Below are 21,353 nucleotides of genomic sequence, written 5' to 3' on the forward strand. Positions count from 1 at the left end.
ATCTTGGGGTGGAGGTTGGAGGGTAGAGTACTTTTGATCATAATAGCTTACATTTATATCCCACTTTACATCTATTATCTCACTTCATCCTCACAATAATACTAGGAGGTAGGCAGTGAGAGCACTATTATTCCATTTTGCATATGAGAAAACTGAGGCTGGCAAGGTTAAATGACACTCATGGTTGCAGTTCCTAAATGGCAGAGCCAGGGCTGAAACCCAGATCATAGGCTAATATGGGATAAGTGGGATGGAACCTTGGAGGTCATGTTGTTAGCACATACACACACACACAGACACACAGACACACACACATACACACACACATACACACACACTTCTTTTTATAGAAAAGGGAACTGAGGCCCAGAAAAATTTGCCAAGGTTTCATAGCTAATAAGTGGCAGAGCTGGGATTTTAACCTGGGTCATCTGACTTCAAATTCAGTCCCACCCCCATCCACTCCCCAATCACTATATAATAATGCTTCTTGAATCCAAATCCCCAGACAGCTTTCTACTGTGCCATATTGTCTCTGTTGCAGGAAGTGAAAGAAACTCTAGGGTGGACACACCCATAGCCAACTGAAAGGGCCATTTCCCATTAGAGGACTGAAAAAAGCAAAAGGCTTTGTTTACAAGCAAACCAATGGGCATGAGCCTACTTAAGTCACTTCTAATACTGCCTTTGAGAAAGGTACTTCTTCGGATGTTGAACATCTTCAGAATGGTGTCAATCCAAATCTGTTCTGCAATTCATCACATTCAAAGCCCAAATACAGGGACTGATGTAGGTCCCTTCACTCAATTTATAGAAAAGCCCAATAGAGTCAGTGAGTTCCTGCCCACTTTTCACAGACTATTTGACTTAGAAGATAGGTCTGTGTACATGACAGTATCCTGTACATAACATAGGAGCTATGCCATTAACTAACAGAGTGATCTGGGTGACCATGAGCAAGTGACTTAACTCCTTTCTGCCTCATTAGAAAATAATATTTTTAGTATCTGTATACAAGCACAGGAATGTTGCACAGAAAGCATTACATAAACCATAGAGAGCCATATTAAGTATGAGCTATTATTATTATTAGGACATAGATAGAATAATAATGCAAAGAAAACAGGGGGAAAGAGGGGCCTTTCTCAAGGGGGGAAGTTAGCAACTCTATGTTTTTCTCATTTGCTAGGAAAATGTATATTATTAGGTTTTGTTGTTCAGTTATTTTTCAGTCATGTCCCACTCTTCAGGACCCCATTTGGGGTTTTCTTGGCAAAGATACTAGAATGGTTTGCCATTTCCTTCTCCAGCTCATTTTACAGGTGAGGAAACTGAGGCCAACAAGCTTACGTGACTTGCTCAAAGCTGCTAGCAAGTATCTGAGGCTGGATTTGAACTCCAGTAGAAGAGTCTTCCTGACTCCAGGCCTGACACTATCCACTGTGCCACCTAGCAGCCTGTATTTTATTAGGACACAACTCAAATGATAGACTCAAAAAAGTTCAAAATGTTATTATACTCTCATAGATTTTTTTGAGCCAGAAAGATCCTTGGAAGCCATCAAGTCCCACTCCTTAATTTTATAGATGAGGAAACTGGAACGTGGGCAGGTTATATGACTTTACCTGATAATTACATGGTAGTAAGTGATAGAGTAAAAATTTTAACTCAAGTCCTTTGATTACAAATCCAGCAGTCTTTCCACATTGTTTCCATGCCCCTAAGCATTTAGCTCTCCACATTTGTCTCCTGAGTCTATAAGAAGGTTGCTCTATAACCTTTAGGTATGTATAACTAACTTAAATTTCTCTTCTCCCCTTCCCTCTTGTGTTGTCTTCTCTCATTAGAATGTAAGCTCCTTGAGGCCAGAAACTGTCTTCCTTTTTGCTTGTTTTTGTATTCCCAACACTTAGTACCATGCCTAGCATATCGCAAGTATTTAATATAGCTGTTACCCTTCACATGACATGATGCAAGTTCTGAATTTGCTTTCTCCTGGAGAAACAAGTACATTGAGGCTATTTGGTCTATAAATTATCACAATAGCAGATCTGAGGATTACCACCAAATAAATCTATTCCTCACTTCCTGATGAATCCTAAAACCCAAATCCTCCCCAAATCACTTTCTTATAAAATATTCTGCATTTTCAATCACTGTTAAAAAAAAATACTTATACAGACCCAATGGCTGTTCTATACCTGATTACTAAGAATTAATAAGCATCTAACTGCCTATCAGATGTGTGTGTGTGTGTGTGTGTGTGTGTATATATATATATATGTGTGTGTGTGTGTGTGTGTGTGTATGTATGTATGTATATGTATATGTGTGTGAATATGTATGTGTGTGTGTGTGTGTATATATATATGTATATATATATATATATATATATATATATATATATATATATATATATATATATATTTAATTCAAATTGAGAGGCAGCATGCCTTAGGGGATAAAGCCAAATTCAGATTCAGGAAGGCCTGGGTTCAAATTCTGTCTGGCACATAGTGGCTATGTAATGCTAGGTGTCATTCAACCTCTAAGTTCCCTGAGAAATTCTCTAAGACCATAAGGTGCCAACCAACTGTTGATTTGCATTGATAAAAGAAGAATGCTTCCCAGGAGCTCCCTGCCCTGATGAAATCACAGGTCTGGAACACTGAATAAATAAAGTGCATATAATCTAAATTGACAGTTTTGCAAAATGAGAAATATTGTAACTGCTTTAAAGAATTCACAACATCTAGAATATAAAAACACAACTGCATCAGGATGAAAATATATTACATAACTCACCAAAATATATCTTAGCTAAAAAATACTTAAGTTTCTTTATTCATCTCTTCCAAGAATAATTCAGAAATATTCATCTGCCAGTCTCAAAAGTCTCTTGTTAGAAAATATGCAGATCACCAGAGTCTGGAGCAGGTATTTGCGCATCCTAAGCATGACTGCTAAGAGTTTGAGGAATAACTGTAACATATACAGTTTGATCTGTCACAAAATGAACACATTTGTAGAGGAGAACTTTCTAACATTAAATTGCTTGGGAGGGGGAATAATATTGAATGTATTTTGTTGCATTCTCCCTCCTCCTCCCTTGAACCCTGTTCCATGTTATGCCCTGAAAAGCTACCTACTTTGGATACAGCTAGTTCTGACTTAGGTTTCTCATATTGTTTCAAGGCAAGAAAACAGTTATAGGTTTTTGTATGGGCTTTTTTGTTTTTGTTTTTGTTTTTATGGTATGGAAGCTTCTTAACACATCTGGTTCACATCCATTTGAGCCACTCAGTGCAACAAATTCTTACTCCTACAAGTTGCAAATGACTTAGCTGGAATATTGGGGGGGGGCTTTTTGTATGTTAGCTGTTTTTTCGTTTGTTTGTTTTACCCTGAGTATATAAAACTATCGGCACTGACTGACTTCCAATACAACCCACTCTTGCTGGCTAAGACTTTCATAATTTGGGGAAGAGAAGGCAGATGATGAGGCTTTCAGCTATTTTGTAGCAATAAAACATAAAAAGAGCAGAAAACAGTGTTTTGATGTCAAATAGTGCTGTCCAGAGAAACATTCACAAAGCTATCAAAACATCACTCAAACTTGACAATAACTATGAGCAAAGGACGAAGGGAGAAGACTGAAGTCCTAATCCCTGTTTTTAATCTTCTTTCCTTTAATCTTCCCCTCTGCACGTCACCACACCAATTATGGGGAAACTCTTTCTAAGTGAGGCTTCTACAGCTCTACATCTAAAAGAGGCAGTATTACATACTACAAAGGCCATTGGAGTGGGAGGCAGGAAACCCAAATGTCAGTTCCAATCCTGGCACTAGTTTGTTTTATGATTTGGGATGTGTCACTTTCTATTTCAAGGTTTTGGTTCACTAATCTATTAAAAGACAGCATAGCAAAAAATATGTCTATATCTATATCTATCTATATCTACATCTACATCTGCATCTATATCTATTTCTATATCTATCTATACCTTAAAAAGGGGCAGCTAGGCAGCACAATGGATAGAGTACCGGCCCTGGAGTCAGGAGGACCTACGTTCAAATTTGGCTTCAGACACTTGACACTTATTAGCTGTATGATCCTGGGAAAGTCACTTAATATCATTTGCCTCACCCCCCCCTTAAAAAAAAGATAGCAATTGGGGTAACTATAAAGTAAGTGGGGGTCAGGGGGAGATTAGGATCATAAATCTAGAAAGGACTATTGAGAATAACATTTTCATTTTATAGATGAGGAAACTACACAGAGGTTAAGTGACTTACCCAAAGTCTTATAAATAGTCATTGGGCAATCAGGTATGGGATTTAAACCTAGGTCCTCTAACTCCCAAGCTGATGTTCTTACCACTGAACCATATTATTTCCTATAAGTAGTTAGTTTATCTATCAGGTCCTTCCAATTCTTCAAGTTTTTGTTTTGTTTTGTTTTGTTTTTTGGTTAGGCAATGGGGTTAAGTGTCTTGCCCAGGGTCACACAGCTAGTAAGTGTTACATGTATGAGGCCAGATTTGAACTCAGGTCCTCCTGAATCCAGGGCCAGTGCTCTATCCACTGTGCCACCTAGCTGCCCCTCTTCAAGTTTTTGATAACTACTTTGATAACTCTTATTGCAATAATTCAATTCTAGGTATCTCATCAAATGTAATTAAAAACATTACTCTGAGGAATGTGTAAGCTTCACCAGACTGCCCAAGGGAACCATGATATATAAAAAAAAAAATTAAGAATTCCTATAGAATCAAAACAGAAATTTGGCTTCAAGTAGAATGTGATCTCCTTGAGGGACAGGGCAGCCACTATAATTGTTACAAAATTGTTATAAAATTCTTAATTTGCCTTCCCTTGTGCAGGAGAAATAAATTTCCAAAATTATTTGTTATGCCAGTTATGACAACAGGAGTTGATCCAAAGATTACCACCAAAGGATTCTCTTCACCATCTCTTGGCATATCCTAAATATCAAGTTCCCCCAAATCACTTTATGCTGAGAAACACTGATATCTTAAATGTATTTATGGAGGTACAATGTTTGAGCAGTAGCTGGTGACTGTTGTTTTATCCAATGCCTTTATGTAGTAGGTTCTCATTAAGTGTTTATTGAAATTATATTCTTTGGGGCCAGCACTTGGCATTAAAAAAAACTTCTCAATGTCAGTGACTTTCATAAGTCTGTATATATGCTTAAATGCCAGGGAAGAAAAATTACAAAACAAACACTTACTAGAAAATGGACCAGTATGATTCATTAAAATCTTTAATTTTCAATAATAGTAATAGCTCATATTTCTATGGTGTATAACTAGTACAAGTTATTGTATTATATCTATTTTACAGATGAAGAAACTGAGGCTCAGAGAAGGTAAATGATGTGTTCCCAGATCATCCATATAGATAATAAGGGGCAGAGTAATTGGATAAGAAGTCAGGCCTTCAGACTCCAAATTCAGTATTCTTTCCAATACACTAATATGTTCAATATATCATTCACATATTAATTTCATACAGCAAAGATGTCTTTTCACATTTAGAGGGGTAAACTAATGTTCTTTGAACATTATTAATAGGAATTGCACATATAAATCTATTTCCATTGGAAAAATCAGAAATATGCTAACCCACTACCTCCCCATCCCTTTCTTCAACCAGAATTCCTTAATATTATACCTTATTCCACCACGCCACCTATTCTACCCTAAAAGCAATACACCTCACTGTCAATTTTAATTTTGGCTTAATCTTTCTAGTCTACTATCTTCATATCCTCTTTAGGAATATATTTATTTGGAAAACTCTTATGAACCTTATGGAAGGATATCTTGATTAAAGCATACAGAAAATCAATTTAGCTGGGTGTGGTGACTGTAGACTATAATCCATGCTACTAGAGGAGGCTGAGAGTAGATTGCTTAAATTTAAACTCAGTAATTCTCAGTTACAGTAGATCTAAAGCTAATCAGATTAAGTCCTGCACCAAGGTGGTGAGCCTTGGGAAGGGGTGGAGTGCCAGGGGAGGAGGGACCAGGCCTAAGGAGGGGTGAATTGGGTCAGGTCAGAATGGACCAGGCCAAAGCTCCCATGCCCATCAGCAGTGGGTGGGATTGGGCTCAAGAGTGAATACAGCACTTCCAGCCTGGGTAAAATGGGAAGGAAAGAAGGAAGGAAGGAAGGAAGGAAGGAAGGAAGGAAGGAAGGAAGGAAGGAAGGAAGGAAGGAAGAAAGGAAGGAAGGAAGGAAGGAAGGAAGGAAGGAAAGTAAAGAGGGAGGGAGGGAGAAAGAGAGGGAGGGAAGGAGGGAAGGAGGCAGGAAGAAACCAACTTAAAACTAATTCTTTGCCCTTTTCCTTGTGTTCATATGGGAAAGAGGAATAATAGAGCAGTTCCCGCCAAAATCAGGATTTTAAATGAAAATTTTAAAATAAAATTCAGTAAGCAGTTACTTATAAATCGGTAAAGGGAACATACTAGCAAAGTGAAATGTAGAGAAGCAAGAGACACTTTAATCAGTAATAATTACTGTTTACATGGTGTGGCTCAAACACCATTTCAAGAACCTCAGCAGTTATTCTAAACATTGTTTTCAGTAGATATGCTTCCAGCTGGAAATAGCTCCATGAGTAAATATGTCAGCTGACCTACATATATATGTATATAAATATACATACACATATACACACGTGTGTGTGCTACTTTTCAAATGTGGTCTGCCCTTCAAGATGATGTAAGTCCACTGAGAATTTGAAGTGATGAGTCAGGGATCATAAATTTCATTCTCTATGCCAAGAAAATTTATACTGGATTACTCACAATGGTGAAAGCCAGAATGTTAGTTTTCAGCTAAATCCCAAAGACCTAAAACACTCAGGATTTGGTGTCCTAGGAAGATCTTGTAGTTTAAAAAAAGAAGAAACAAAGAAATGAACTGAGAATCCTAGAATGCCAGTTTTGAAAGGGACCTTTGAGATTATTCTGTCCAACCTCATAAATGATTCCATTACAGTGTAACTGAGAGACATTCAGCCATTGCTTAAGCATTTCCAGTGATAAGAGATCAGTATCTGAGATTTAATTAATCAAAGAGCATTTATTAGACACCTACCATGCTAGGTACTATGATACTATGCAAGGTATTGAAGATACAATAATGAAATATTGAAAGTACAAAAATGAAACTGTTCTTGCCCTCAGGAAGCTTTCACTCTGTCAGGGTAAATATATTCACATGTATACAATAAATACAAGGAAGCACATTTCATTTCAAAAATCTCCAGTTATTTCAAAAAGTTATTTAAATTGACTCAAAAAAAATCCTGTTTCTTTATAATTTCCACCCACTTTCCTTAGTTCTGCTCTCCAAAAGACAGAAAAGTCTAATCCTTCTTCCAAATGGTAGCTCTTCAGATATTTGCAGGCACGTTTTATGTCTCCTCTGCATCTTCTGTAGTCTGGATTGAACCCTTGTAATCCCTGTAACTTGTCCTCATGTGATATGTTTATCCAATATTCTCTGCTGGAATAGATGTTTTTCACCATTTTGATTGCTTTTCTCTAGATGTTTTACAATTAAAATGCATTATAACTTAACACAATAATTGAGTTGTAGACAAGGGCACTGATGTTTTGTTTTGTTTGTTGTTGTTTTGTTTTCATTTTGTTTTGGTTTTTGTCCCACTGCATCACAATATTTGCTCAGAGTAATCTTGCAGTCAAATATAATTTCCATCCTATAACTTCATGACTAATTAAAAAAAACCTAAACAAACAAAATATATATATGTTTACTTGTTAAATTTCATCTTGTGGTTTGGACTCATACTTCCAGTCAATTAAGATCCTTTTCTATCTTGATTCCACCAAGGAAGAGATTAAGTACATTGTTTAAACCAGCCAAATGTCAAAAGTCTCCCAAATCTGAAACATCATACTTGAACTTCTTGGTTTTGTAACATTAAGGAGAAAAGGCAGAATGGTGTAAAGAAAATACCCTTATCAGAGCATCAGGAGACCAAAATTCTAATCTCAAATTTGTCACGAACAAGTTGCATGATTATCGTTCTGAGGCTCAGTTTCCTTATCTGCAAAATGGGTGGGTGAGGGAGTAGGTCTTCATGGCTTACTGACCTACCTTGCAGGCAAGTGTTGTGAAGGTTAAAATGAGATAATATATGGGAAAGTGTTCTAAAAATTGCCTGGTGTTTATCTGTCTCCCTCACTTTGCACATCCAATCAGTTACGAAGAGATTTTACCTTCACAATACCTCTTATTTCTATCCCTTTCTCTCTATTTTCATAGCTACACTTTGGTATAGGCCCTAATTATTCTATTCCTAGACTTCTATCATATCTGACTAATAATCATTCACACCTGTACTCTCCTTCCACTATTCTCAATTCATCTTTCACACCACAACTAAAATAATCCTTATGAACAGATCTAATCATGGCAGCACCAGGCTTGGAATCAGAAAGACTCATCTTCCTCACTCCAAATCTGATCTCAGACACTTACTAGCTGTATGACCCAGGGCAAGTCAGTTAACCCTTTTTGCCTCAGTTTCCTCATCTGTAAAATGAACAGGAGAAGAAAATGGCAAACCATTCTAGTATCTTTGCTAAGAAAACCCCAAAAAGGGGTCGTGGAGATTGGGACACAACTGAAAACAATGGAACAACAACAACAGTCATGTCACTCCTCACATCAATGATCTTCAATGCCTCCCTATCACCTACTGAATAAAGTTCAAATTCCCCTGCTAGGCATATGAGGCCACCTTTTCTTTATCTCATATTACTTTCATCCAGGGAAGCTAGGTGCTACACTGGCTAGAGCACTGGGCCTGGAGTCAGGAAGACCTAAGTTCAAATCTGGCCTCAGAAACATTATCTATGTGACCCTGTGTAAGTCACTTAAACCTGTTTGCCTCAGTTTCTTCAACTGTAAAATGAGCTGGAGAAGGAAATGGCAAATCATTCTAGTATCTTTGCCGAGAAAATTCCAAATGGGGGTCACAAAGAGTTGGACACAACTTAACAACAAACAACTTTCATCTGTGTACTGTATTGTGGCACCATAGATAGAATACTGGGCCTGGAATCAGGAAGACCCAAGCCCAAATCCAACCTCACACACTTATTAGCTCTGTGACCCAGGGCAAGTCACAATCAGTTTGCCTCTGTTTCCTCAACTGTAAAATAGAGAAAATAATAGCACCTATCTCACAGAATTGTTGCCAGAATCAAATAAGAACATTTGTAAAAGTAGATAGACAGACAGACAGACAGACAGACAGACAGACAGACAGACAGACAGATAGATAGATAGATAGATAGATAGATAGATAAAAGTACTTAGCACAGTCCTTGGTATACAGTAGTCCCTATTTAAATGCTTATTCCTTCCCATCTTTCTGGACTACCTTCTGTTGTCTAGTGGAAAGCCCCTATTCTCTGTTGCCTAAACATGAAATGCATTCTCAGACTTTCATAACTTTGTTGACATACTGTCCTATGATTGGAATGATTTTCCCCACCCCTTCTACTCATCATTTACCAGATCATTGCGGCCTTTAAAGACCAACTCAAAAAGTAACCTCTTCCATGAAGCCTTCCTTGATCACCCTGATTGATTAGTTGGGGTGTTCCCCAATGATTTCACATGGCACTTTGTTTTATACCTCTCTAATATACTTATCTGTTAATATTTTACATTTTTATTGTAGTCATTTTTTAATATTTATTATTATACAGCATGGCATGAGGAATAGAAAGCTAGCTTCTGAGTCTGGAAGACCTAGAATCAATCCTGCCTTGGCCACATACTTATATGACACACCTAGGTAAGTCATTTAATCCCTTACTGCCCTCAAGAAATCCTCTAGGTTGAAGAGCATTCACTCTTCATCAGAAGTACCTCACATTCATGAAACCATAGATGCATTTTTTTTAATTGCCCTGCTTGAAAGCTCGAAGTCAAGGACATATTTCTTTCTTATACCTGACAAATCCCACAATAGTCAATAAATATCTGATGTATTATAAAGGTAAGGTATCATAAAGAGCTGGACCTGGAATTAGGAAGGCCTGAGTTCAAATCCTGCTTCAGACACAAGCTGTGTGAGCCTGAGCAAGTCACCTAATCTTTTTCAGACTCATTCTTCATCTGTAAAATGAGAATAATAATACCCCCAGCCTCCTAGGGCTGTTATAAGGATAAAATGAGGTAATATTTGTAAAGCACTTTGCAAACCTTAAAGTGCTAATATAAATGCTAGTTATTAATTAATTCAAAACCTGAAAATAATTTTCTCCTTTAATTCCAACTCAAACCAGTCCTCTACTTTAAGAGCTACTTTAAAAAACAAAGGAAGGGCACCCTAATTCCCAAGACACTGAAGTTTTTTTTTTCAAATTTTCCCAGGTAATATATTCAAATCTATGGTTTTACAGGCCATTGTCTTTGGAAATTCTTGCCAATTTCTTTGCCAATGAAATCACAATACTATTCTTAGAGAGATTTTAGAAGTAGAAGGAACTTTAGATGCCATCTAGCCCAACTGTCTCATTCTGAAGATGAGAAAACTGAGCCTCAAGGGAGTGAAATAACATGGCTGAAGTCAGAGGGATGATTAGCAGCAGATCCAGAAATAGCACTCAGATCTCCCAAATTTCAAGCCAGGTGTGTTTGGTTTTGGGTTTGGGTTTTTTCCCCACTAAACCATGGTGTCTCTAGTACCTAACAGGCATATTAGAAACCATTTTTATGAAGGTCACCTGATTGTTTTCGTTGTATGATCTTTTTTTTTTCATTACAGAGGCAAAATCATGCAGCAACTTAAAACAAAGTTCCTCTTGAAAATTCTTTCTTTCTCTCTAAAAGCTTAAAGAGACTTAAAGATGGAGGCCTAGCCAGCTGGTAGTCCCTGCTCCAGCAATAATTCGTTAATGTCTTTGTGGAAGAGAATATTGTTACAATATGTAAAGAGTCAGGAGAGAATGGAAAAGAAACGCAGGCTAGGGATCTTTCAAAACAACCAGTCAACTAATGACCAGGGTATAAGGGATTTCCCAGCTCATGATAAGAATTCCCAGAGTCAGTGGTTGATTTAATTGGTGGTTGGGGGGATGACTGAGGTCATGAGGAGGAGGTTATGACGGCATCCTGTCTGCCTCTAAGAGAGGCTTGAAGATAAAGGCCTAGCCAGCCAATGGTCCCTGCTCCAGCAATAATTCAGTAATGCCTTTGTGGAAGAGAATGTGTTGTTACAATTAATAAGAAAATGTATGTAAAGTGTGAAAATTTCGTATGGGGATCTATGAGCTCTATGAAAGTATGCTGGGTATGGAATCAAGGAGACTTGAATTCAAATCCTGTCTCTGACACTTATTAGCTGTGTGATCCTCAGTAAGTCACTTAACTTCTCTCAGCCTCAGGAGTCTTATCTGTAAGAATGGAATAATAATAATAATAATAATAATAATAATAATAATAATATTAATATAATAATAATAATAATACCTAGTGCGGTTGTTGTGACGATTAAATAAGAAACCATATGCAAAGCACTTTGAAAACCTTTAAGTACTCAGTAAATGCTAGTTATTGTTGTCATTGTTGTTACATGAGAGGTAGCATAGCTCAGTGGGTAGAGGGCCACCTTTGGACTTAGTATGAGCTGAATTCAAGTCCTGATTCTTATAAATTACTGGCTATGGGACCATGGGCAAGTCTCTCATCTTTATGGTGAATCCAGATAACTTCCTAAGACTGTTAGTTACCAACAAGCTTTTTTTAAAAAATATTTTATTTTTCCCAATTACATGTTAAAATATTTTTTTAACATTTTTTAAGTTTTGAGTTCCAAACTGTCTCTCCTTCCAACAAATTGCTGATCTGCACTGATGGAGAGAATTTCAACACCAGAAGTTCACTATACCAACGCAGACATGGATCTAGACCAAAAATAAAAGTGCTATATAAAGGGCAATTATTATTATTTTTATTATTATCCTAACCATTCTGGCCCTATGGTTCTGGGATGTGGGAAGAACATGCTGTTGCTTTCACAGTACCCTAACCAAAACCCTGGTGTTGAAATTTTACTAAAGGTCTCTAGAAATAAAAATTCATAATAATGCCAAAATCTCACTTAGTGAAGAACTAACCATTGTGATTTGTGCTAGGTGGTGTAGTGGATAGAGTGCCATGCCTGAAGTTAGAAAGACTCATCATACTAAATTCATCCTGGGCAATCAAATTATTCACCTCAATATCCTCATCTGTAAAATGAACTAGAGAAGGAAACAGCAAACCACTCTAGCATCTTTGCCAAGAAAACCTCAAATGGGGTCATAAAGAGTCAGACATGACTGAACAACAACAAAAAAATGCTGTTATTTGTTCAGGCTGTTTACACAATGCCTCTTGCATGTAAGCCTGGTATCTTGATGGCTGGGTTTTAAGATTCTCATTTTTCTTCAGAAGCATTTTCCCAAAGTTAGGCTGGCTCTGCCCAGTGGAAAGAGTATTGGTTCTGGAACTGGAATCAGAGGACTCCTACTGCTAAGCTTTATTACCTTTGTGACCTCGAGGAAGTCATTTACTCTCCCAGGGCCTCAGTTTCCTGATCTGTAAAGTGAGAGAGTTGGGCTAGATTTGAGGTCTTTCACCTTTAAATTTATAATCCTCTAATTTAACAATAAACCTTAGTAGTAAATTCACAGAACAGCCCTTTGAAGATAGTTAGTTATATGTTCCATAAATAGAAGGAAAAATTAAGTTCAAATATATTAAATTAGTCAAAAATTGTAGAGCAACTACTGCCTGCAGAATTCATGGTACTCTGTGACATGTGACATGGTTAAAACCAGGACAGACCATTAATGACCATTAATGGACTTCCTGGCATCTAAACATATATAACCCACTTTGCCCACAGGCTTTGTTTTCTCCCTGGGAGTGGTATTGAGTTACAGTGAAATGACTGACCCCTACATGTCTTTGTTTTGGGCCATTTCACAACTGTTCCCAAATTAATTAAGACTTTTCCTGCTGAGGCAGGACAACCTGAGCTAAACTCCGAAAAACTTGCTTCTATGACTAGCAGTACCCTTTTTGTTCCTAAACTAGTTACCAGAAAGATTATCCTTTGATAAAAGCAGTAATTAACAATTTACCAATTGCCAACTAAATAGATTGTCTTTCAACCTCATCTTCATTACCAAGCAAGCAGTGATGTTCACAAGGACAAGAATTAGGCTTATTTGAATTTCTTTCTTCCTTATGTCAGTCAATCTGATTGTCTGTCCTTTCTGTTTTTCTTCCATGACCTCTCATAGCATCTCTCTCTTTCTGTCATTTAACCAGGTCTCCAATTCTAGTTACAGCATAAGCAACTTACCTCAACTTTTGCTTTGGTTTCCCTTCCCCTCCCTCTCTTCCTCCACTAATCCACCAAAGACTTTTTCCCTTTCATTCTCTGCCTTGAGATTTCATACCAAGCCTTCTTCCCTTTTTGAAGTTCAAGTCTTTAACTTTCAACCTCAAAAACTCCATTACAGAGAACATTTAAATATTGGGATCTCCTCTCTCCCCCACACACGTTTCCTATACTGGTCTGTACACAACTGGTGTTTAATAAGCATTGGTTGAATGGAATTTTTTGAGTATATGGGCTTTGTTATGTTTTCAGTATTTTTCCTCTCAAAGATGCAAGAGACCAGAGGGCATGCATGCAGAACATACAGCTAGATTCCAATCAGTGTAAATAATGAGTCCCCTGAAGTAGTCACATGTATTTGCATTCTCACATTATTTGAAGTTATAATTATGCAAAATACAGTCAATGGTTTCAACCCAATGGAAATATGCAGAGCAAATTCAAATAATGTAACCATTTCATGGTATTCGTTATTTGCACTAATCAGGACCTAACTGCATGTATGTCCATTTTAACTGTTAACTAAATTAACTTCTGCTCTTATGAATCAGTACACTTTTATGTAGCTAGTTTAGAAGCGAAAAATAATTATTCTAGAGATAATTCTGGGCTTTACCAGATAAGCCTGGCCTAAGGTGGAGATAGCTTTTCTCAGTGTAGAAAGATCTAAATTTGAGACAGTCTGTAACTTAGACAGTTACTATTCTTTTATTCTGTCAGTAACCAGAGAAGTGAATTTAGATTTTATAAAATTGGTTTTGTAGCCAACTTCCCAACATTCCATCTTCATAGACAGCATATAGAACTTAAGTGTTCTTCTATCTTATAAGTGAAAGAACCGGTATTTTTAAGTCACTTACATGAAAGACTAATGTAATAAAGAAAAGTTAATGTTTCATAAGACCTCCTTTGTGTTCAGACAATCTTAGGTTTCTCCCTACTTGGAACCACTTCATGAAAGTAGTTGAATGCTCACCACCTATCTCTCCCTGTATCTCCAACTTTTTTTCACCTTTTTCATTCCCAGGGCCTGTTTTCTACCCCCTGATTTTTTTCTCATCTCAGTACCTCCTAAATATTCTCCATTCTCCCCATCATTCCACCAAGCTCAACCATACCTCAGTCCTTTCAAAGTCAATCCATAATCTTGGACTCCAATCATTTCTTTTGCTAACCCTCTCTCAATCTTCTGAGTATCTCCCAAGTGGGGGCCTTTGTTGATTCTATTCTATTTCTCTTTCTACCTCTTAGATTTTCATTATCCTTCTAGAGACATTGCCTGGGATTGTCTTCTCTCTAAATTCTTTCAAGGAAGATTAGTTCTGCTGCTTTCACCAAAGATCTGCATTGCTGCACCCCTATGTCCTACACCTCCAAAAAGGGTAAAACAAAATTGGAGGCTCCACAAGTCATGAGGACAACACTCAAATACCCTCTGGGAAAAGCCCACCCTGAACATCACCCTACAATGTATTATAAATGAATATTTATCAGGTTATTGCTACAGTGCACTAAAAAATTGTACTGTGGCGGCCTAGAAGAATTAGTATAGTCCCCAAAGGTATTGTAGGCAGTTGCTGAGGCAAAAAGAGAATATAGCTTGATGTATATGACAGTGTCTTGAGAGTTTCAAAAGAAAAGTACTATTTAAATCTCAAAGGATTATTTTATTATATCTCCTTCTGTCTAAGGAAGGAGAAGATCAGTGCTGGTAACAAGTAAATTAATCTTTCATTGTCCTATCTCATGTTCCAGGAATTTTCTGATTCCAGTGGAGTTGTATATGAATTCAGGTTATCTCCAGTAGATCATGCTTTTCACTTCTGTCACTCAACCTGATGTTCTGTCCCTTTTTCTTCTAGGACTTCTCAGATCAGTTCCCTTCCTCTCGCTGCATTAACCAAGTCCCCTACCTTGGTTATACTATGACCATTTTGTTCCAACATTCCCTCGACTCTTCCTTCCTCTTCCTCTTCCTCACCAGTCCACCACAAAGCTTCTTCTTTTCAAATAAACCTTGACATTTCACATCAATCCTGCCCCTCTTTCCCAAGTCCAACAAGTTTTTCATCTTCAAACTCAGATTCCATTGCAGACATTGCATTCTTTCAGTACCCAATAGCCAGTTGGGGGACTACAATAAGTATTTTCCATACACACTGTATACAAAATTCACCCCAATCTTTAGCTTTTCAGAAAATACCCTCTCCCTAATTTCCAGTCCCAATGCTTTCCATTTAGACCTCTCCTCAAGAGCTACCTTTCTAGTGAAACTGTAGTAAGCCAAGTATTCCCACCAGCTTCTTGAAAGGGAAAAAGTTATGGGGGGGATGAAATCAAAGTCAACTGTTGTATCCCTTCCCTATCCCCTGAAAAGGAAAAGCTGGAGGACAGACCTTGCTACTTTATCCCATGTGCAGAAATCAAAATCTTGTAGAAGAGTTACCCAATATCCACTCACCCAGAGAGATAAATGGGAGACAACCCTGGTCTTTATCTCATCCTGAGCCTCTCCAGCTGTATCCCCAGACAGAGTTCTTCACCCACTCTCCCTCCCCTTATTGAACTTCACAGGTGTGGGCAACCATCCCACCCCACGGAGTCTTCTTTATCATCCCTAGCCCACTCACCCCCTATTACCTTATCAGCCATGATCATGGAGGCACCACCATGGATCCCCAGGATGGGGATGAAGGTCTGGGAGGAGATAAAATCCAAGATCTGTGCGATGGCTTCCTGGTCCGTATCATCCCCAAACACTAGCCCATGGATGCGGGCGCCAGACATGAGGTCGCAGACATGGGTGATGAGACTCTTGGGGTCTGTAAGGTTGACCAGCATGGCCACCACATTCACGTCGAGAGCAAGCTCACCTGCCAGTTCCCGGCCCCACAGGCTACGGATGTCCCGCTCTGTCACATCGTGGCTCCGGCCCAGAAGCACTGCGATGTTCAACGCCGGGGGCCCCTTCTCCGCGCGAGCTCGTGCCGGGCTTCGCCACACCAGCAGAGCCGGCAGCACCAGCAACGCCCAGTAGCCCAGTCTGCCCATGGTCGCCAGCTGCGATCCCTACAGGAAAGGGCGCACGCAGAGTGAGGACTCTCAACTCAAGGAAAGCTACATTCCCAGACAGTCAAAAACTTCACTCTCCACAAACCAGGGCAGAACACGATCCCGTAGTTCTCCTACCCAGAAGGAAGATCCTCTGGGAATAAAACTCAGCTTCAAAGCTCAACCTGGTCCTACTTGTAGAGTGAAAGATCCCTTCCCCGACACACACACACACACACACACACACACACACACACACACACACTGTGCACTTCTCGTCTGGGATGAGGGCACGCCTTGCGTTGCTGCGGGGGAGAATGAGCTATACACTCTTCTCCCACCACCACTACCCCTTCAATGCAGCGCATACGAGACCCGCGTGAGAAGCAGCTACTGGAGCAAAGGTCCCCCCTCCCTTCTCAAGAGAGGAGACGGGTCCCCAGTGAACCAGGAGTGAAAGAGAGCAAGGAGCTGTCCAGAATTAGAAGAATGCAGTGATAAGAGACCCTGCTGGGCCAATATCCCTCAGTGGCCCTAGGATAGAGCAGAGCTCATTCCTCTCTAATAGCCTTCTCTGGTTCCTCTCTGTTCTGGAAGCGTTGATGGGCAAAGAACAATTGCAGGGCAGCATAGCAAGGGGTGGAGGGGGGGAAAGGAGGGAGAGAGCTTACACCAGGTTTGACCCTACTGCAAAGTCTTACTGGGTGAGGGTCGGTACATGGAGCAGATACTAAGATATGTGGGGAAGCGATCGATCCCAGCCATATTCCCTCAGATTCACATACACTCAGAGCCATGCAAATTGGCGCACAGCCGCATTCACCTGTATGCATCCGCATACACTTCCCATGCTGACAGGTGATCGGGCAACACAAACATAGCTCCACCCAAGCACACAGCTCACTATTCAGGTGCACACACAAGTTCTACACACAAATGTAGTGCACACTGGCGCTCGCGCGTGCATGCACACGGGCAAACACGTGTACACACACGTGTGTGCACACGTCCATGAACACGCACACACCCATGCGTACACAGCCGCGCGTCCCCTCACCAGGGCTGCGGAGCCCTGCGAAGTTCATATTTAACTCTATAGAGTCTCTGCCTTCTGGAGAGTCCCTGAGTCCCCACGCGGAAGGTAGGCACAGAGAGCAGGGCAGCAGCGCCCCCTGGCGGCCACCTATCCTTCTTCCCGCGGTTCTCTTCTCACTCTCCCCACCTTTTTTTCCTCTCTCCCCCAACCATGTGGTCCCCAGCTCCCCCGCCGGGACGTACCAGGATCGCCGGAGAAGGTCGAGGCTGCGGTGGGGCGCGCTGCGCAGTCGAGCATTTCGGCTGCCTCAGCAGCAGCCGAGGTTAGGGGGCTCTCCCATCCTGCCACCCCAGCGCGCTCCCCTTGCCGTCCGGCGCTGCCCGCATAGCCCCCACTGGAGGCGGCTATCCCAGCCGGAGGTTTTGCAGCACAGCTCTGCCGAGGTGGGAGAGAGAAAAGGAAAAGATAAATCCAACCTGGGGGCTGTGCGTAAAATGTACAAACATATGCATACGAAAAGCTTGACCTTAAAGAGGAGACACGCTTGGCTCCCATTGATATACCCAAATGTGGCTCAGACGCTACCATCCGGCAGTGCTGACAAGAACACTGGGGAAGTCCTACTCTGCTGAGCCCGGGGGCTAAGGGACATAGAGTTATCCAGTTCCCACCCCCTGTCCATTCCGAAAATGCAAATTCGGCTTTCAATGCAACCCTCCCCTCACCAGTCTCTAGTGGCTAGGAGTTGTGCGTCCGGTAGCCACCAAGCTTAAGCACAAGGGGAAGGAGAATAAGGGTTGAGGAGGGGGAAGATCTTTCTAATGAAAGGAGGAGTAAGAATTGGGAAAGAAGAGAACGGAAAAGCACTCCGGCAGTCCCGCTGTCCAAGAAAACAGCCGCTCTCCTTTCCTGTGTGCTTAATATCCCACACAGTGAACCCCTCTCTGTCAGTCCAGCTATCCTTCTCTTCCTATCCCCCCACCTCCCTCTACCCTATGGGGGGAAAATTGGCTCTGGATCTAAGTGCAAGCAGAGCTCCCTAGGTCCGTGCGCCCCTGCTCCGCTTCTAGCAATACTCACCGCAGCCACCCTCCACATAGTTCCCAAAGGCAGCTCTTCCAAGTCATCTCCGGGGCTGAAAAACGCGGCCCCGCGGCTCCAGTTTTCAGTGCTCCCCGGCCCCCATAAGTCAGCCGAGACCCCCCACCCCAGTCCCTCTCTTCTTTCCTTTCTCTTCCCAGTGGCTACACGTCCCTTTTAGAGTCTGTGCCCGGGGATTCCACGCTCTGCTTCTCTCTGGACAAGAGCAAGGATGAGTCCTCGGCTATTCCAACATCACAGAGCTCCCTCTCCGCAGCCTAGCCTTTCGGGGCGCGCGCACCCGTGTGTGCGTGCGTGTGGGGGAGGGGGGAGGAGATGGCAGGGGATCCCCGCGTTCTCTGTCAGAAGATAGAGCCAAATGAGGAGGAGAATCAGGAAAGGTTGCTCTCAGCTTCCCTGCAGTCCAGCTCCACGCTCAGGTCCCAGCTCCCGAATCTCTGCTCCTAGACTGGAATTAGAAGGGCAAGCCCGACTCGCTGCAATGCTTTCCAGCAATGGCAAAAAAAAAAAAAGGGGGGGTCCCTGGACGTGCTCCGCACAGCCTGGGGAGGGGGCGGGCTCCCGCTCCCGCTCCTGCTGCTGCTTCTTCTCCCGCCACTGCCGCCGCCCAGAAGGAAGAAGGGGGCAGGTGCGCCCCCTCGCCAACTTGGGGACTTATTCAGAGCTGGTTTCTTGGAGGGATGCGGAAGCCCAGCTCAAGCCCGAGACTTTGGAGGGGGGAAGGAATACTTCTTCTCCTCCCACCCCCCTCTTTCCCCTCCGACACACACACACACACACAGTATGCCACTTTTTCGTACTGAGAATATATCTGCCCTGGCCCCCACCCCAAAAGGAGGGAAGCTTCAGATTCTGGTGACTGGGAGTCTGTGAGCCCCAGGACCACCAATAAGGGAGAGCTCTGGGAAATCTAGTGTCAACCTGATCTAGTGCTGTCCGTGGTGCTGAAAGCAATATTTCCTCTAGGTTCTCCACAAGGGTTCCTCCTGTTTTATGATGCGGCTGAAGAAGAATCAATTATTTAGAGCTCTAGGCTGCCAGTTCCTCTCCAGTGTCTGGGGCTCGTGGGAGCATTCGTCCCTTTCTACGTACTCTCTCACACAGACAAATATATATATATATATATATATATACACACACACACATACACGATCCTCTACACCGTTTTACAAAACCAGCTCTGTACCCCCTCACCCCACCTCCGCTTCCCTGTCATCACCACCACCACCATCTCCTCCAGTACCTGAGCTCACCCCCCCTGCAGGGGGCTGGATCTGGAGGGAGGGAGTGAGGCGGGCTAAAGAGGATGGTACCACCCACTTTCAGACTGGATTAGGAGGACGGGAGAAAGGGTGAGAAGATCAGCGGGGGTGTTTTGTAAGCCACACCAACTCTTCGCTGCCCCTAAGTTTTCTCTTTTTTGAGCTTCTAGAACATCTTCTGGGAGCAAAAGAAGATGAAGAGCCCGGAGTTTGCAGATGTGGTTGACAGATAACATTGAACAGACAAAATGCAGAGACTGGAAACATGGCTATTAAACTTGCTGTGAAAATTTCCGACTTTGAGACTTAGAGCCCTCATTCGAACTTACTCATCTCTGCCTGACCCACCCAATGCCCAACCCTCTCTTTGTCTGGACAAACAAATGCACATATAGGTAAAATAAATAGTTTATTTTATTTTATCTTAAACTTCAAGCCAGGCAATTTCTGAGGCAACTACCAAAGGATTTGGAGGGAAGTAATGGCCCTCCATTTCTGCATTTCAATTCGACAAATGTTAGTTGCCCACTAGCTATTGCTTAGGTTCCAAACCTTTCAGAGATCAAAGGGAGAAATACTGGGTTAAAAAAAAAAAAGGAAGAAACAGATTCAATCATTTCCCACAGGCAGCTTACAGTCCAGTATGGGAGATGAGACACCTATACATGAAACTATTACAAATTAGAATGTGAAAAGTGGGCACTTTGGAAATTAACAAGAGACCCCAAATGAGAATTCATTTCTTTACTTGTGATTGTTAAAACAATGAGATGTCTGTTGTAGACTTATCTTGGCTTGTAGGTCCTAGATCTTCAAAGGCAATGCCAGCGGAATACAAGTTTTGACATATACCAGAGCAAGCTGGAAAGCCTTCCAGTAGAGTCTAGATGATGGACTGTGTGTCTGTCTTCCCAGGACCAGCTGAGCTAAAATTGAAGAGGCTCAGGAACAGAAGCTGGTCCTCAGGTGATGAGGAAACTGAGCTTCTCTTCTTCTAAATAATTATGGTGATAGTGTTTATATGAATAAGAATTGTCCAAATGATGATATGTTTCTGGATCATTAGGCTCATGACTGAGTATGGAGATTACACTGTATTTACTTGGAAGGTTATGCAATCCTATCAATTATATCAAACTGATCATTGTCACAAAATAGTCTCTCTAACACCAATATTTCCTCAATGGTCCTCTATAACTACAACTACAGGGTACTATAGTTTTTGGAAATTTTAAAATTACAAATGACACATAGACCATGAAAATATCTTCAATGGGTAGAATCAGGTTTTAAAGTGTTATGAATGATTATGTGTGCATGAATGATGGTATCAAATTGTCAAGGCCATATCTGACCAGAAAAGGAGAAGGGAACAATCTAAGAGTCAATAAAAGGATAGCCTGAGGGGTGTCCTGATTCTCCCAAGACATTAAAAGGA

The 21,353-nt window shown here is 41.1% G+C and overlaps 1 protein-coding gene across 2 annotated transcripts in view; it reads right to left on the minus strand.

Moving 5' to 3' along the window:
• The window catches only part of GRIN2A (glutamate ionotropic receptor NMDA type subunit 2A), a 474,506-nt gene extending 457,894 nt beyond the window's left edge, over positions 1-16,612 (minus strand). For both annotated transcript variants that reach the window (XM_020972554.2, XM_020972553.2), the window contains exon 1: positions 16,106-16,612. In XM_020972554.2, the coding sequence (XP_020828213.1) occupies positions 16,106-16,516 (411 nt within the window). In that variant the 5' untranslated portion in view covers positions 16,517-16,612. The remainder of the gene's footprint in view (positions 1-16,105) is intronic.
• Positions 16,613-21,353: the final 4,741 nt, after the last annotated feature.

Source organism: Phascolarctos cinereus, unplaced genomic scaffold (assembly GCF_003287225.1).
Source record: "Phascolarctos cinereus isolate Bilbo 61053 unplaced genomic scaffold, phaCin_HiC Scaffold_4;HRSCAF=312, whole genome shotgun sequence".
Classification (NCBI taxonomy): Eukaryota; Metazoa; Chordata; class Mammalia; order Diprotodontia; family Phascolarctidae; genus Phascolarctos; species Phascolarctos cinereus.